Source organism: Emys orbicularis, chromosome 1 (assembly GCF_028017835.1).
Source record: "Emys orbicularis isolate rEmyOrb1 chromosome 1, rEmyOrb1.hap1, whole genome shotgun sequence".
Taxonomy (NCBI): domain Eukaryota; kingdom Metazoa; phylum Chordata; order Testudines; family Emydidae; genus Emys; species Emys orbicularis.
In genome coordinates this window covers 16,730,910-16,749,195 of record NC_088683.1, presented here as the reverse complement: position 1 = coordinate 16,749,195, position 18,286 = coordinate 16,730,910, and the positions used below count along the sequence as shown (strand labels likewise).

The window sequence follows — 18,286 nt, the reverse complement described above, 5'->3', positions numbered from 1 at the left end:
TACAGAAATGTACATAGAGACAAATACAGGGGGAAAAAAACATTTTTATAGCTTCAGTATAGGGATGTAAAAGGTTAACCAGTAAGCAATAGTCTTACCGGGTAACCTGCCCTAACTGTTAACCCAGTGCTGGCCAGCCCCAGCGGCCCCGCACCGGCCGGAGCAGGCGCTGCCTGGCCAGATAGGCCGGAGCAGCCCCTGCCCCACCCACACCGGCCGCCTGGATCAGCCCCAGCTGCTTAATCGGTTAACCATTTAAACTACATATTTTTAATCGCTTAAATGGTTAACTTTTTAAATGGTATTTACATCCCTACTTTAGTATGTGTTCCCATAAAGAAAACTAATAGAAAAACGGGACGAAAATATTACTGTAAAACTCCTGCAGCCTGTTCAGGTGTATGGAATTTAGTTCTTATTTTTCACTGAAGAAAAAATAATTGTATTGCCTAGTCACTTATGTTATTAACACGTAAAGGTTACTAATATAAATGTAATGAAATACTTCAGAGACTTCTAAGACTCTGGTGTCAGGCTTCCAATGAAGTGGCATGACTTATTTTTCATCTTTTAAATAAGTAAATGACTGATTCAAGACAATTTATCTGAACTTTGCTCCTGGCGGAATTCTGCGCCACTGTGCATGTACAGAATTCATGTCCTGAGCAGATTTCTTTGCTTCCCCGTAGAAAAATGACTTTCTGACTGGGAAGCAAAGGGAAGTTGCAAGAATGGTCACGCACTCCTCCCCAGCAGCACAGGCGTGTTATTTGGGGTGTCCAGAGCAGCCAATGGAGAGGTAAATCACTGCTGGGGGAGGGGGTGCTGGGCTGGGATGCCCTGTCCTGTGTTGGGTCAGACCAACCTCCCCCGCCAAGCCACATCCCTCCCACGCCCAGACCCCCCAAGCTGAGCCTCAACCACCTTCATCTGGACTCCCATGCAGACTCCCATTGCACCTGGAACCCTTCCCCCCAATGAGCCCTGGCACATCCAGATCCCCCTCGGACCCGCCAACTGAGCTGCCCGTACCCAGATTGCCCCACACAGAAACCTCTTACCTCACACCTGGATCCCCCCCACCCTAAGCCCCTCCACACTTGGATCCTGCCTGCTCACACCTGGTGTTCCTAATGTAGGGCTGCTAACCCTGGGGAGTTGCTTCACCTGCTACTCCTGAAGGAATTCTGTGCACAAGATTGTAAAATTCTGCAAATTTGTCAATAAATAAATGTGGAGGCTCCAGCATGGCAGTGGGGAGCACTCTGCATCCCCCCGCCCCCAGCCAAGGACCGCTGGAGCAGGCCCAGCTCTTGCGCTGGGGCACTCGGGTGCAGCATCACTGCCGAGCCGTGTCCCCGGAGGTGGGGCTGGAGGGTGATCTCCCATCTCTGTGCAACCAGTGGCCTGTGCTCCCCACTACCATGCTGGAGCCTCCACATTTATTTATTGACAAATAATATTTGCAGAATTTTAAAATACTGTGTGCAGATTTTTTGTTTGTTTTTGTTTTTTAAGCAGAATGTCTAATTTTTGGTGCAGAATTCCCTCAGGAGTAGAACTTGTTAGATTTCTTTTTGAAAGGTGGTGGTCTTTGTGGTCTTGTTGTAGATTTTTGTACTCTGCTGATGGGAGGGCATAAAAATTTGGATAGATATCTGAGAAACTGGGAGTATAGAACACTATTTCTTATATTAGGCAAAAGCCCATGTTGTAAGAACTGTGGCAGTTGGGCCAAATAATGCACAACATGTGCAGTATCTCTCATACAACATACGATATTGTGCATGCAACTTAGCTGTAAAGTAAGTGTGGTGATTGGATTGACGGTACCTGAAAGCCTTTCACACGGGTGCAATTTGTAAAGTTGAAATGGCTGAGAACTTAAATATTGTATGGTAACAGGCAGCAAATTCCAGTGATGATTGAAACTGGTGATATCTAAACAAAAAGAGCTCTCAACCATGCTTATAGCCGTTTCCATTGCTTCACACTGACTCAACAAGCGACAAAGGGTCCTGTGGCACCTTATAGACTAACAGACGTATTGGAGCATAAGCTTTCATGGGTGAATACCCACTTCGTCAGAGCAATACCTCTGTTAGTCTATAAGGTGCCACAGGACTCTGTCGCTTTTTACAGATCCAGACTAACACGGCTACCCCTCTGATACTGACTCAACAGACATTCTAGGCTACAGAATGACAGTCACGGAATCTTTTAATACAGTAACTCCTCACTTAAAGTCGTCCGGGTTAACGTTGTTTCGTTGTTACGTTGCTGATCAATTAGAGAACATGCTCATTTAAAGTTGCTCAATGCTCCCTTATAACGTTGTTTGGCAGCCGTCTGCTTTGTCCACTGCTTGCAGACAGAGCAGCCCGTTGGAGCTAGCTGGTGGGGGCTTGGAACCAGGGTGGACCGGCAGCCCCCCTATTGGCTCCAAGCTCCCCTAAATTCCCTGTGCAGCCGCCCAGCAGGCTATCCATTGCCAGGCAGTTCTGCTGTCCCTCCCCACACCGGAGGGAGCTTGCTAGCAGCAGCTGCTGTCTCAACTTGCTGATCTACTTAAAATGGCAATGTACTTAGAGAGGGGTCAGCGTACTTAAAGAGGCAATGCAAGTCTCTCTCTCTCTCACACACACACATGGTGTGTGTCTCTGTCTCTCTCTGCCATGCTGTCTCCCCTCTCTCCATTCCTGCTGCCTTGTAGAGTGTGAGGCTACATTAACAACAATGTGTTAACCCTTGAGGGCTCAGCGGAGTGCTAATTCATCATTTAGCAGTAAGGCATTCCCTGGGAAATATTCCACCCTCTGACTTCACCACCTCAACCAAGCTTCACAATCATCATTGCTGTGTGCCAGTATTAAATTGTTTGTTTAAAATTTATACTGTTTATATGTGTGTGTATATGTAATCTTTTGTCTGGTGAAAAAAATTTCCCTGGAACCCAACACTCCCCTACCCCCATTTACATTAATTCTTATGGGGAAATTGGATTCACTTAACACTGTTTCGCTTAAAGTAGCATTTTTCAGGAACATAACTACACCGTTAAGAGAGGAGTTACTGTACAGATGAAGTGCGTCTGATGAAGTGGGTATTCACCCACGAAAGCTTATGCTCCAATACATCTGTTAGTCTTAAAGGTGCCACAGGACTCTCTGTTGCTTTTTACAGATCCAGACTAACACGGCTACCCCTCTGATACTGTACAGGTACTGTATGTTGCCCAAAACCTGATTGCAGATGGGACATCTGCACGTTTTATTCTATCAGCTGTGGTTTTAAAAGAACAAAAAACCAAAACCACCACATCAAACGTAAAACTTAATGTGTTAAAAAGTATTTTCTAACAGCGGTTTCCTTTAACTGGCTCCTTGGTTAACCTATTTAAGCTTTTATCATTTTCCCTTTCGTATTAAGAGATACTCAACTGTCATTCATTGCTCATTACAATCCATTTGTCACAGTTAATATTCTATTGAGTTAGGTATCAGTAAGAAAATGTGTGTTCTTCTCAAGAATGTTCTGCCTTTATTTGTAATCGGGTTAGTGGAAATATCTAGGAAAGCCATTGTTCTGAAAAATAGTCATAATAAATCCCATAAGGAAATATAAGGGTTGAACAAATAGTGAAAAGTATGTCAATAAAAAGTCTGTCCTTGGAATATGATGCTTTTATATAGAATCCCTTACAATGTACCATTTTTCATGGCATATACTTTTGGAGTGTTCCCTTTCTAGAGAAATAATACACTACAAGGATGCCCACTTCAAGGACTAAATGGTGAATGAAAAATATAGTTTTGAAATGAATGTATTCTTTAAATACCAAATCTTTTTTGATAGCTGTTTTTTCAAAATTTTTTGATATTAAAAAAAAAAAAAAAAAAAAAGAAAATCTTCCATTGGTGGAAGATGGTTTCCTTCATTAATTCTGATGACATAACCATTTTTGAATCAGTTACTTGATCATTGTCAAATGTTGGTTGGTAAGATATCTTCATTTTCTTATGTCTCCTTTACCACTGGAAAACTAAAGGTTGAGTGTACTTTGGGATTGGAGCCAGATAAGCTAGTCTAGTTGTTCACTCTCTTATTCTGTTTTCTACTCCCTTCTCTGTCAACAAGATCCTTTCTAACGCTCTGACCCCAGTGCTACACTGAAATGTTACTTCCTCATCAGTTGGCTGGAAGGCCCCATGCTACCTCATCAGTTGCCTGGAAGGCTCCATCTACTCTCATGTGTCAGACCTACCATCCTAATGTGTCATGCTGTTCCCGCTGCACCAGCTCTTTCTTGCCCCAGCTTCAGTTCCTGATATGACCCATCTCTTCCTTCACTGCTTCCTTGGGAATAGCCAGTGTCCTAAGAGTATCAGAGGGGTAGCCGTGTTAGTATGGATCTGTAAAAAGCGACAGAGTCCTGTGGCACCTTATAGACTAACAGATGTCAAGAGTCTGATGAAGTGGGTATTCACCCACAAAAGCTTATGCTCCAATACGTCTGTTAGTCTATAAGGTGTCACAGGTGTCGCTTTTTACAGTGTCCTAAGAGTTAATTCAAGCACTGCTACTTTAATAGTTCTGGTATATTCGAATCCTGTCACTTTATGAATCTTGGGAATTACTCATACACTGTTAATTTTAGATTTTTTTAAAAGTGGCAATAACCTGCATTGTAGCATTACTTGCAATATCTGAGTTCTTAAGGGTAAGGCGCATGTGGAAGTTTTAGCCCTGAGGCCTTCAGTCTTCCAGTTCTTTTCAAGATTTAAATGTCCATCTTCTGGAAAGGTTAGAGAAAATACTTCAGCATTGGCATGCCAACCCTTTGCTGCATAAGATAGCATTGTAATATTGCAAATCATGATGGATGTAATTTAAAAAAAGAAAGAAAATCAATGAATGAAGCACTATGGTTAGTGAAAATTGTGAAAGAATCACAAAAACTCAGTGGTATCTCAGAAGTTCCTAATGCATCTTATCGCAAGAAGCTTTAGCTCTTCCGTTTCTCATAATGGTATAGAAATAAAATATGTTGTTAGATTACAGGTTTGAGAGTTGAAGTTGCATCCGTTCAGCAGTTGGAACAGTGCACAATTTTATTGATCTTGAACAGTATTCACATTGTTACTTTTCAGGTTATACCACCATATTTCATTTTGCTATATTCATTTTGGTACTCCTGAGGCCTAATGTCTCTATGTGATGTTAAGATTTATTCTTTAATTACTTTCAACAATTCTCGATTACAGAGAGCACAAACCTCAGTTACTTTTCTATTTTAATCCTGAACAGATTCAGATGCCCAGCAGGATGCTGCTATCAAACTTGCCCAAGAACGAGCTGAGATAGTTGCCAAGTATGACAAAGTAAGTGCTCCTGTTAATAGTGTAATTTTGGCATTGATTATTAGAAATTGAAATGTGGGCTTCCTCTGGCAAGTTCAAAAATAAATAGTCTTCTCCTAAATTATTCTGTGTGATATTCTGCATCAAGTTCAGTACACATTAACATTAGGAGAGCTTGCTTTATTTTATTTTTCTCCGTGTTTTTGCTGATGGTTTGATGAACTTAAGTTGCTTCAGGGCTATTTTAAGATTTTTGTCATTTTTCTCTCACTTATATTGAGGTGCCCGTGTCGAACAACCAGTTAGATTTTATTTATTCTGATTGATGCTGGTTAGTGAATCCAATGTATTGATCTAGAGACACAATTTTTTTTTGAGGATACACATACTTTAACTCTTTATTGATGCATGATAATAGAAATTTAATGCTAAATCAGTAATGGCGATTGAAAAGAAAAAAAAATAACCACATTGATTTGCTATAGTAACCTATTTTATGTAAAGAAAAAAATTTCAGCCTGTGCTGTTTTTGTACCATATAGCAAGTAAGACTGTCATATAATACAATTGGGTTATGCATGCCTACACCTTACTCACATATTCTCATCACAGTATCATTGGTAGTCATACGACGTGCTAGACCAGTGATACTCAGACCTCAGTGGTTCAGGAGCCAAATTAGTGATCAACATTACCCAAAAGAGCTACAGTAGTAGGAGGCTATAGTGGTATATATTCATATTTAAATAGTATGCCGGGGAAATATATAGTTATATACACACACACGTGCACACACAATACATCTATATCTATAAAATAGTAGTATATATTATTCTCACAACAAATAAGTTAATAACTTAGTGCAGGTTGATAACTTAATTGGTTAATAACATAATAAAAACATCCTTATTGGTTAATAATTTAGCCTGGTTAATAATTAAATCACACAAGGTTTTAATATCATGTGTTGCAAAGAGCCGCAGGAGACACATTAAAGAGCCACTTGCGGCTCCCGAACCTCAGTCTGAGTATCACTGTGCTAGACTGTAATTTGTGGAGGTAAGGAAACATTATGCAACTTTGTATATAAAGTAAAGCTTTATCTATATAATGTGGAATATATTTGATTTTAAGGGAGCCATAGGGATTTTCTTTTCACTGACATTTGTTTTGTAGCAATAGCTTTAGTGCAAAGTTGGTAGCAATCATGGCTGAAAGACTGTTTAATTATAGTGGTTCAGCACTGCCACTATAGTTGAGGTTGCATCACATCTGTTTAAAGGTTGACCTTGCTCAGTAATCTAGAATAGACAAACTTTTTCAGATTTCTTTGAAAGTTGGTGCGCCTCTGAAGTGTGCAGGCTAGGATTAATGACTTAAATTTGGAGTCATTTGAGCCAGGGGTTCCAGATATGTAAGCTCAGGAAAAAATAGAAATTTAAAAAAATGGCTAGGTGGTGTGTGTCTTTTATTTGATTTGATTTGATTTTACTTTATTTTCATTGTACAGAGCTAAAGGTCAAACTATTGATATGATGCAGGTCAAAATGGTTCTAATCTGTCACATTTTACCCAAGGTGGTGCACTAAATCTTTGGGTACCCATGCTGAGAACAGTATTTAAGAAAATATACATTTTTAATTTTATGCATGCATCAATACAGAAAATCAGCTAGAAGGTTTATAGTCTTGCCATTTTATATGCTTTAAAACTCAACTCTTGTAAGCACACTAAAATCTGAATAGTTATTTGTATTACATTGAAATTTAGTGCCCCTCAAGGGGGACAGGATGCAGGGTAGCATTAGGAATCCAAATTTGGGGTTATTCGGCCAAGGAGTTCCTGAGTGCTGCCTTGTACTGAGACACGTTAATGATTGGCTGAATCACAATGGCTGTGAATTTACCCTTTAATTAACATAATTAAGGATAAGTTAATCACAAGCCCCCAGCTAAGACAAAAGGAGTTTTTTTTTAACTGAGCAGCTGGAGGTTGCTACAATTTGAGTCATGGGTGGCAGTTTTAGTTTGGGGGGAATGTAATTGAAGTCTTTTGGTGGGGAGGGAAATTGGATGTGTTATGCATCCTGGGAGGGGAGGGGCATTAGGAGATGGAGGAGGGGGGGGTTAGGGGAATAGGGATTTGGAGCTCCAGCAAGGGGGGGGGGTTATCAGGAGGGAGATAAATGGGGATGGTAGAGGAGGCAAGGCCTCTATTCGGCATTGGTGAAGCCTCACCTGGAGTACTGTGTCCAGTTTTGGGCCCCAGACTACAAGAAGTATGTGGAAAAATTGGAAAGAGTCCAGCGGAGGGCAACAAAAATGATTAGGGGGCTGGAGCACATGACTTATGAGGAGAGGCTGAGGGAACTGGGATTGTTTAGTCTGCAGAAGAGAAGAATGAGGGGGGATTTGATAGCTGCTTTCAACTACCTGAAAGGGGGTTCCAAAGAGGATGGAACTAGACTGTTCTCAGTGGTAGCAGAACAAGGAGTAATGGTCTCAAGTTGCAGTGGGGGAGGTTTAGGTTGGATATTAGGAAAAACTTTTTCACTAGGAAGGTGGTGAAGCACTGAATGGGTTACCTAAGGAGGTGGTGGAATCTCCTTCCTTAGAGGTTTTTAAGGCCCGGCTTGACAAAGCCCTGGCTGCGATGATTTAGTTGGGGATTGGTCCTGCTTTGAGCAGGGGGTTGGACTAGATGACCTCCTGATGTCCCTTCCAACCCTGATATTCTAGGATTCTATGGTTCTAAGAGAGGGTGGGGGCACACTCCCTAGCTCTGCCATTGTACCCCAACCTTCTTGCACCCTAATCTTCCTGCACTAAACACTCTGCCAGTGTACTGCTACTCCTGCACCTCACAACTGTCAGTGTACTTCAACCTTCCTGCATCTCAGCCCTGCCAGTCCACTCCAGCCCCCTGCATTCCAACTCCCATTCACTACACAACTCTGCGAGTGCACCCCAAGCTCCTGCACCTCCAGCTCTACCATGGTTCTGGTGATCCATTCAATATTCTGGGAGACAAGAATTCCTATAAAATAGCCATCACAGCTAGCGCTAATGGAGACCTTTTCTAGCACCTTTATCACAGGAGTTATTGAATGTATAGGCATCAAAGACTGGACTTACTCATGGAGGAGGCCTTGGCAGGTCAGTGCTGAGGCTGTCAGAATGGCACCTGTCATGAACAACAAGGATGTGTGTGCATACATGCACATCAGCTTTGATTTATTATTAGAAATTGTCATCTTCTGTATCAATCAAACCTGGGGGAAATCTTCGTTTCCCTCTCACTCCTCGTATCCAGACAGTATCAAAGTGTGGCTGCTCTTCATCCATATATGTCTAAGATTCATCATTTTCTTTCTGCACATACAGCTAAAATGCTGCACGATCTCCCATCTTTACGACTTCAGCCGCCTCCACCACCACCTCAGACCTCTGTGACAAACATATTACTCCCACTGATTCTACAAAATGCAGCTGCTAAAATTATCTTTCCCTGTTGATCAGTCCATATCACCCCCTCCCTTTCTTAATCTCTCCACTAGCTCTCCCTTGTCCACCACATCAAGTTAAAGACACGTCCTGTCCTTCAAAGCCTTTTAAAACATTGATCCTCACTATTCATCTGTTTTTCTTTTACCACATTGCTCCCCAACTCCACCAGTGACATGAAGGGTTGTACAAAAAAGACAACCTGAGGAACATTTCTGCGGTGGAAATACTGTTTAAATGAGTAACGTTGGTGGGATGGTTGTGGAGCTCTCATCCTTTGTAGGTCAGATTGGGAGTTCTATGGTGGTGTTCTGCGCGACAGATATAGAATATGCCTCCAACTGCAGAACTCATGTCCTGTCTTTTTAAGTTTTAGACCAGCTTGCTATGTGGTGCCATAAGCCTTCATTGTTGCCTTTCTTTCTCTTTTTAGGGACGAGAGGGTGCCCAGATTGAACCTTGGGAAGATGCAGACTACCTTCTTTACAAAGTCACAGATAGATTTGGTTTTCTACAGTAAGTTGGTAGTTTGAAAAGGAAATAAGATTAAAAGTTTATTACTTATTAGTATTTTTTGATGTATGCCTAATTGGTGAAAGTATTGATTGCTTACTTGTAATAGAACTGCTGTGAGAACAGAATTCCATTCAGTGTATAAATTCTAAATGGTCTTGCACTGTGGTTTTTCTATTACTACAGTCTCAGCTTTTTTTATTCTATGATTGAAATTGATCTGTAGTTGGGAATAGAAAAGTTTTGGACTACTTTATTTGGGTGTGAATGTTATATTTAGTTAAAGTGGATACTTATAGTGCATCTGAATTAAGATTGGATAAGTTATTTGTATTTTTTGAATTACAAAATTAAAATTTGCAGTGTAATTGGAGCTGTGTTGGTCCAAGAATATTAGAGATTTGAAGAAAAAAGCTCTGTGTAAGTGCAAAAATGTCTCTCTCATCAACGGAAGTTGGTCCGATAAAAGATATTACTTCACCTACCTTGTCTCTCTTAAATTAAAATTGTAATATACATATAACATTTTTGAAAAGTGCAGATCAGAAGTTTTGAAGTCCTAGAGAGGAAAGCTTCTTTTTATGTTTTTACTAATTTTTCCATCTTTTTCATTTAAAAAGTGTAGGAAATTCCATACAAAATTCTTCACTAATAAAAAAGTAAGATCCTGACCCTGCAAAGACATATACCTGTGTTTCAGGTTATTCACTGACTAGTCCCATTAAAGTTATAGGGACTGTTCATATTGCGTAAAGTTAAGCTCGTGCATAAGTCTTTCAGGGTTGGGGCCTAAAATAATTAAGCACTCAAAATCAGGAAATGCCAGAATCCAGATTGTGTGCACCCCTGGTGCATTCCAGTATAGACTTGATCACATACTATTTATTAAAAAAAAAAAAAAACAGGATGAAATTGTAGTATGTGATATTGTAAGTAAAGACCAGCATAACAAATGTACAAAAGGAGGCAGAGTGAAGATTGGTATTTCTTCACTTTTCTGTACCCAGTAACAGTTATGACAGTCTGTTAACATTGTGGCATCTTTCCATTGACTTCATAGAGGATTGGATCAGGCCATAAATAAGCCTTAAGACCTGGAAATGTCTTTACCAAAGCTGTCTGTGTTCCATTAGTGCCTTTAGATGGGTGTAAGAGCATATTATTAGAAGATCAATTTACAGATATTGAACAGCACAGAATGATTTGCTAACCTTTCTACTAGCCAGTCAGGATTCTTCAGTATTTTTAGGCCATGTCTACACTACAAACTGTGGTGGATGCAATTATGTTGGCATACAGCCACTGAAGTTTTTATATCGCTTGGACTTGTGCATACTTGGCTGCTTGTGTCAGTGCTGGTGTACTCACCAGGGGTACTTGTGTCAATGCAAAATGTGGTGCATCATGCCACCATCGGGTATTGTGCCTTTTGAGAAATTGTTGCCACGTGTTGTGGGATAGAAATGACTTGCCCAGGAATTTCTGGGAGCTAGGGGTCAAGTTCCAAGCATGCAGCCTTTTCCATCTCAGAATACCATTAATATTCCATAATTTTCGTGCCTTTTAAAAAAAAAAAAAAAAATCCCACAAATCCACGTGGCGCTTTTCTGTCTCTGCAATCTCTGTCAGAAGCATGGAGCCCGCAGAGCTTTGCAGTATTCTCATGAATGCTGCAAATACAGGATTCATGATTCTCCTGTATTTGCAGATCTGCAGGATGTACTGCAATAATGAGGGATGTGAGGATTTCTTCTAGGCCAATTTGCTGAGGGACATAGAGACAAACAATTCAAGGCTGTTGGTGGTGTTCCTGGAGCAGCTGCAGACAGGTCCATAAGTGGCGCTTCATTGAGAAACAAGCACTGACTGGTTTTCCATGCTGTCAGTCATATTGGCCCACCAAGCTCTTTGTTCACGGTCTGATGCAGCACTAGTTTACGGGATCTCACAGAACGTGTCCTCCCTAATCCTTGTCTTTCTCTTCCTCCTCAGTGTTCTGCATAGGTTTACCATAGCTCTATGCTATTGAGGATGTGGTTTCACTGTGTTGCTGTAGCAGGGTGTTTGTCAGCTGGCGACAAATTTGAGCATAGACACATGCACAAATAGGTTGATGCAAGGTGACTTATGTCAACCTAACTTTATAGCGTAGACTAGGCCTTAGCGTTTCATGGAATATTTGTCCAACAATGTTTAAAAAAAAAAAAAAAAAAGTTCAGAAATTGGGAAGTCTAGATTGTTTACTGGCTAGTGAAGACATTATTTAAAAGGCCTAATAAATATGTTCTTATAGCATTCTTCCTCACTTCCTGCCCATACTGTTCTGTGATGTTGCTGCAAGCTGCTAATTAGCTGTCAAATTTTGCCTTGGGGGTGGTTTTGCTTCATTAGTGCGTGAATTGATTCTTGCATATATGGTTTATAAAGTGCTTTTGAGTCAAGTGGGATGAAAGATGCTGTACTTTGTAAACTACTATTATTACATTGCATGTATTTTGGGTAAAAAAGAGAAAAACACACATGTGGGCGGCGAGGAAGAAAAATGATTTCTTGTTGGTTTCCTAGGGCCTAGTTCAAAGATCACTGAAGTCATTGCAAAAAGTCTCCCATTGACTTTGAGGAGCTGAATCAAACTGCTGGAAATTTGCAAACAGATTCTGCATTTAGGCATCTCTTATGAACTACTCCTTTAAGTTGATTTTTAATGCTTGCTACCTGAATAACCCTCTCTTTCTTGACTAACTTCTGAAGGTCACTCAACCCCTCACTTCTATTATAATTCTTTTTTCTGTTCAGCTAGTCAGTGTTCCGGAAACTCAGATCTCGTGAACCCTAGTCCTGTATCTTAATCATTAGATCATATTTCCTCTCAAGTACTGACATTATTCATTGGTACATAGGTACTGTACAAAATCCAGTCCCTGTGTACTCAACTGTATGGGATGGAAACGGAAAGATTTATAATGCACACAGACTGCATAAATTAGCAAAGATCTTAGGTCTGTGTAATTAGTGAAGAGACATAGTATCTGTCTGCTTATGTATTAATCCTTGAGAATGAGAGTTCACTTGAGTGCCATCAGTGCGGCTCCATGATTCTCAAACCTAGAACTCGTTCCAGATGACATTTATATTATTCGGAGATGTGCCCAAAGAAGAATTTACTCAAAACAGGAATGTCAAACTCCCTTTGTGGGAAAGCCAATTTACACTGGGTTCACTTTTTAATTATGGTCACGGTCTTGTGTCTTTTGCAGTACTGAAGCTTCAGAATTTATTCGTTTGCCAAAGAATTGTGATTCAGGTTGTAAGCTTTCTTATAAGGAAAAAAAATAAGACTCTAGCTTCATGGTTGTAAAGATAACCTTGAAAATATGTACAATGTAGTCATAATGCAGTTTATAGAAAGCCTGTAACAATGGCCCCAAGAGATGTGAACTGCCCCATTCTTTTCAATTTGCCGTTATCTCTGAAATCTAAAGGTAACAAAAGTCTGCATTAACGATTTCACTGGTTGATAGTTTTATGGGAACAAGCTTATCTGAAGGCTTTTGTCTTCCCAATTGTTCCTTACTCAGTTGTCAAGACCAACTTTTCCTGACAGCATTTATAATGCCCTTGAATTGTGAAATTAAAAAAATGTAGAATATAGAAAATTGGAAATGTGAGGACAGTGTAAAATTCAACGAGGCATCAGAATAAAAAAATAAGGAAATCTGTAGTGACTGTATAATTAATTCTCATTTTTTTTAAAACTTCATTTTAAAAGTTTAAATTAACTGCTGCAGAATTTCCTGTCTGATTTAGCGGAAAGCGTAGAATGTAGGGAACTTATCACAAGATTAGGTCTCACTAGTTACAGATTGCAGTGGGACTTGATTATCATCCATAGTTTGTATTTTTCATTCTTTCTCCCCATTAGAAAGCTGCATTCTGTTTGTATCATCCTTTGGTGGCTCTATGTACGTACACCTTCGGCTGGGCTGACTGCTGATAGGACAGAAAAGTTTAATTTGGTGGGTTACTTCATGTGCCTGGAGGCATGTACACACAAGCTGCTTCTGTGGCCATTTACGTTACCAACTGTGGAAGAAGCAGTAAGAAAGGAAAAGGTGGGAGGTTTTCAAGGAAGAGTTGTAGGGGCATGTTCTTTTCAAGTGCTTGCTCATGTCCATTCCATACTAGGTATGTGCGCTCGACACATGCATCGGTGCCAGAAGTATTTCCCTCAGTGGTATCTGTAGGGGACCGGCTTTGGTGCCCGCTGGAGTGGCGAGCACATGCCACGGTATAAGGGGCGCCGCCAGCTCCCCCAACCCTCAGTTCCTTCTTGCCGCCAGTGATGGTGCTGGAACGCCTGCTGCTCGAGGAGCCATCGGACTCACTGTTCGACTTTCTTTGTTCCATGGCACCCGCCAGGGTGGCTTTACCCTTACATGAGGGGGTATCAAAATTATTAATGCTCTGTGGCAAACCCCCTCCTCCCTGCCACCTATTTAGCTAATGTAACGCCAATATTTAAAAAGGGCTCTAGAGGTGATCCCGGCAATTACAGACCGGTAAGTCTAACGTCGGTACCGGGCAAATTAGTTGAAACAATAGTAAAGAACAAAATTGTCAGACACATAGAAAAACATAAACTCTTGAGGAATAGTCAACATGGTTTCTGTAAAGGGAAATCGTGTCTTACTAATCTATTAGAGTTCTTTGAAGGGGTCAACAAACATGTGGGCAAGGGGGATCCAGTGGACATAGTGTACTTAGATTTCCAGAAAGCCTTTGACAAGGTCCCTCACCAAAGGCTCTTACGTAAATTAAGCTGTCATGGGATAAAAGGGAAGGTCCTTTCATGGATTGAGAACTGGTTAAAGGACAGGGAACAAAGGGTAGGAATTAATGGTAAATTCTCAGAATGGAGAGGGGTAACTAGTGGTGTTCCCCAAGGGTCAGTCCTAGGACCTATCCTATTCAATTTATTCATAAAAGATCTGGAGAAAGGGGTAAACAGTGAGGTGGCAAAGTTTGCAGATGATACTAAACTACTCAAGATAGTTAAGACCAAAGCAGATTGTGAAGAACTTCAAAAAGATCTCACAAAACTAAGTGATTGGGCAACAAAATGGCAAATGAAATTTAATGTGGATAAATGTAAAGTAATGCACATTGGAAAAAATAACCCCAACTATACATACAACATGATGGGGGCTAATTTAGCTACAACGAGTCAGGAAAAAGATCTTGGCGTCATCGTGGATAGTTCTCTAAAGATGTCCACGCAGTGTGCAGAGGCGGTCAAAAAAGCAAACAGGATGTTAGGAATCATTAAAAAGGGGATAGAGAATAAGACTGAGAATATATTATTGCCCTTATATAAATCCATGGTTCGCCCACATCTCGAATACTGTGTACAGATGTGGTCTCCTCACCTCAAAAAAGATATTCTAGCACTAGAAAAGGTTCAGAAAAGAGCAACTAAAATGATTAAGGGTTTAGAGAGGGTCCCATATGAGGAAAGATTAAAGAGGCTAGGACTCTTCAGTTTGGAAAAGAGAAGACTAAGGGGGGACATGATAGAGGTATATAAAATCATGAGTGATGTTGAGAAAGTGGATAAGGAAAAGTTATTTACTTATTCCCATAATACAAGAACTAGGGGTCACCAAAAGAAATTAATAGGCAGCAGGTTTAAAACAAATAAAAGGAAGTTCTTCTTCACGCAGCGCACAGTCAACTTGTGGAACTCCTTACCTGAGGAGGTTGTGAAGGCTAGGACTATAACAATGTTTAAAAGGGGACTGGATAAATTCATGGTGGCTAAGTCCATAAATGGCTATTAGCCAGGATGGGTAAGAATGGTGTCCCTAGCCTCTGTTCGTCAGAGGATGGAGATGGATGGCAGGAGAGAGATCACTTGATCATTGCCTGTTAGGTTCACTCCCTCTGGGGCACCTGGCATTGGCCACTGTCGGTAGACAGATACTGGGCTAGATGGACCTTTGGTCTGACCTAGTACGGCCTTTCTTATGTTCTTATGTTCTATTTCAAAAAGGGCTAAGCGCAAATATTTTGTGCCAGCTAAAGGCCATGGAGCATCTCTATAATCACCCGGCTCCAAACTCCCTCGTAGTTGAGGCCGTTAATCAGAGGGAGAGGCAGGGTCAACCCGGGGCTATGCCCAAGAATAAAGACTCAAAGAGACTGGATCTGTTTGGGCAAAAAATGTATTAGTCTTTCAGCCTTCAGTTGAGAGGGGCCAATCACCAAGCCCTCCTTGGCCGCTACGACTACAACATGTGGCAGACCATGGCCAAATTCAAGGTCTCGTTGCCCAAAGGGTCCAGGAAAGAGTTCTAGGCGATCCTCAGAGGGTATGGGGGCGGCCAGTACGGCCCTCCAAGCAGCTTCGGACATGGCAGACTCTGTGGCTCGCACCATGGCTTTGGCCGTTTCCATGCGGAGGGCATCCTGGTTGCTCCTCTTGGGTCTGTCGACTGAGGGTCAGCAGTCGATGCAGGATCTCCCCTTTGATGGCCAGGCCCTGTTTGCAGAACAGACGGACAGTAAGCTGCATGGATTGAAAGACTTCAACACTACCCTGAAAACTCTAGGGCTGTACGTCCCCGGGCCAGCCCGTAAGCCATCTCGGGGTCAAGGGAGCCAACCCCGGCAGGAGCCGCCCCATAAGAAGAGTAGGGGCTACAAGTGCTGCCTGAGCCACCCACCTCCACCCTCTGCCCAATCGGGCCCGACCCGCAATAAGCGGGGGGACAAGCAAGCATTTTGAGGGTGCGCTTGAGGGCGACCTACCAAACTATACCCCGGATCTGTCTTTCCTGCTGTTTTCCAACCGCTTTTCTTTTTTCCTCCCCACATGGACCACTGTAACTTTGGACCACTGGGTCCTCAATACTGTGGTGCAGGGTTACACCCTCCAGTTTCTTTCTACCCCCCCTCCCCACTTCCCCTTCAGGGACCCCTCTCACAAGAGTCGTCTTGTGCAGGAGGTAGAAGGGTTGCTGCAGCAGGGTGCAGTGGAAAAGGTTCCTTGCAAGTACAGGAGCAAGGGGTTCTGTTCCCGGTACTTTTTAATCCCAAAGGCCAAGGGGGGTCTACAGCCCAACCTGCACCTGTGAGACCTCAACAAATACCTAAAGAAGCTGAAGTTCCGCATGCTGTCCCTGGCCTCCATCATCCCCTCCCTGGATCTGGGAGACTGGTATGCTGCCCTCGACTTGAAGGACACATATTTCCACATAGCAATCTTTCAAGGTCATAGACGTTTCCTACTTTTCATGGTGGGACCCGACCACTATTAGTTCGCTGTCCTCCCGTTTGGTCTCGTGACAGCACTGAGGGTGTTCACCAAGTGCATGTCAGTACTAGCTGCTTACCTCAGCCATTGAGGTATCCAGATCTACCCGTACCTCGATGACTGGTTTGTCAAATGCCGCTCCAGGTCCAAAGTTCAGAGGAATGTCGCGGTGCTGCAGGCCGTGTGCCCATCCCTGGACCAGCTGGTAAACGACAAAAAGTCGACAGTTAGTTCCAGTGCAGATAATAGAGTTCATCGGAGCGGTGCTCAACTCCATCTGTGCCAGAACGTGTCTACCGCAGGAGAGGTTCCAAGCGTTGGTGGACCTCATCGCGGGAGTCTCCGCGTTTCCCCCTGACCACGACCAGGGTTTGCCTGCACCTGCTGGGCCACATGGCAGCATGTACATATGTTGTCTGCCATGCCAGGCTCCGGATGCGGCCCTTACAGCAGGGGCTAGCGCCGGTCTATTCCCAGTCCAGAGATCACCTGGAAAAGATCGTTACCATCCCCCCGATGATACTTACCTCGCTGCAATGGTGGACCGACCCCAGGGCAGTCCTGGAAGGGAGTTCGATTTCACAGCCTTCATCACTCCATCGAGTTGATATCGGACGCCTCGGACCAACACTGGGGAGCGCATCTCCGCAATCTCCAGACCCAGGGCATGTGGTCCTCGGAGGAGATAACGTTGCACATAAATGTCAAGGAGCTCAGAGCGGTATGCTTGGCCTGTGGAGTCTTTCTACTGCACCTGGCAGGCAAGGTGGTGAGTGTGTTGATGGACAATACGTCCTCGATGATGTTCTACATCAACAGGCAAGGGGGAGCACGCTCGTTGGCCCTCTGCCAAGAGGCACTCCGACTGTGGGATATCTGCATCAACCACGCAATCCAGCTGGAGGCCTGTCACCTCCCTGGCGTCAGGAACATGCTGGCAGATTGCTCAGCAAATCTTTTTCCTCTCACCACGAGTGGTCACTCCATCCAGAGGTAGCACGGACTCTCTTCCAGAGGTGGGGAACTCCCCGAGTGGACCTGTTCGTCACCAGACAGAACAGGAAATGTCATCGCTTCTGTTCCCTACAAGGTCTTTGGGCAAACACTTCCTCTCCGATGCCTTCCTCCTGTCATGGTTGGGGGGTTCTGATGTACGCATTCCTGCCAATCCCGCTCATCAGCAGAGTCCTGTCAAAGGTCAAGAGAGACAAGGCCCAAGTCGTCATGGTTGCCTCGGCGTGGCCACGCCAAAATTGGTTTGGTTCACTGATGGACCTGGCAGTGGCTGCTCCCTGGCCCCTTCCTGACCGACTGGATTTGCTCTTGCAGGATCACAGGCATCTCCTACACCCCAGCCTTGCCCCCCTCCACCTCACGGCGTGGATGCTGCATGGTTGAACTTGGAGGAGCAGGTCTGCTCTAATGAGGTCCAGCAAATCTGCTTGGAAAGCAGGAAGCCTTCCACTAGAGCAACCTACCTGGCCAAATGGATGAGGTTCTCCCACTGGGCATCTGAGCGTAGCGCAGTGGGTCTCAAACTTTTTTACTGGCGACCCCTTTCACACAGCAAGCCTCTGAGTGCGACCTCCCTAATAAAT

The 18,286-nt window shown here is 43.0% G+C and overlaps 1 protein-coding gene across 1 annotated transcript in view; it reads left to right on the top strand.

Annotated features, from left to right (window-relative positions):
• USP6NL (USP6 N-terminal like) overlaps positions 1–18,286 on the top strand; it is a 179,493-nt gene that overhangs the window by 61,431 nt on the left and 99,776 nt on the right. Inside the window, exons 2-3 of the mRNA XM_065417211.1 lie at positions 5,308–5,381; positions 9,297–9,379. Of these exons, the coding sequence (XP_065273283.1) occupies positions 5,308–5,381; positions 9,297–9,379 (157 nt within the window). The remainder of the gene's footprint in view (positions 1–5,307; positions 5,382–9,296; positions 9,380–18,286) is intronic.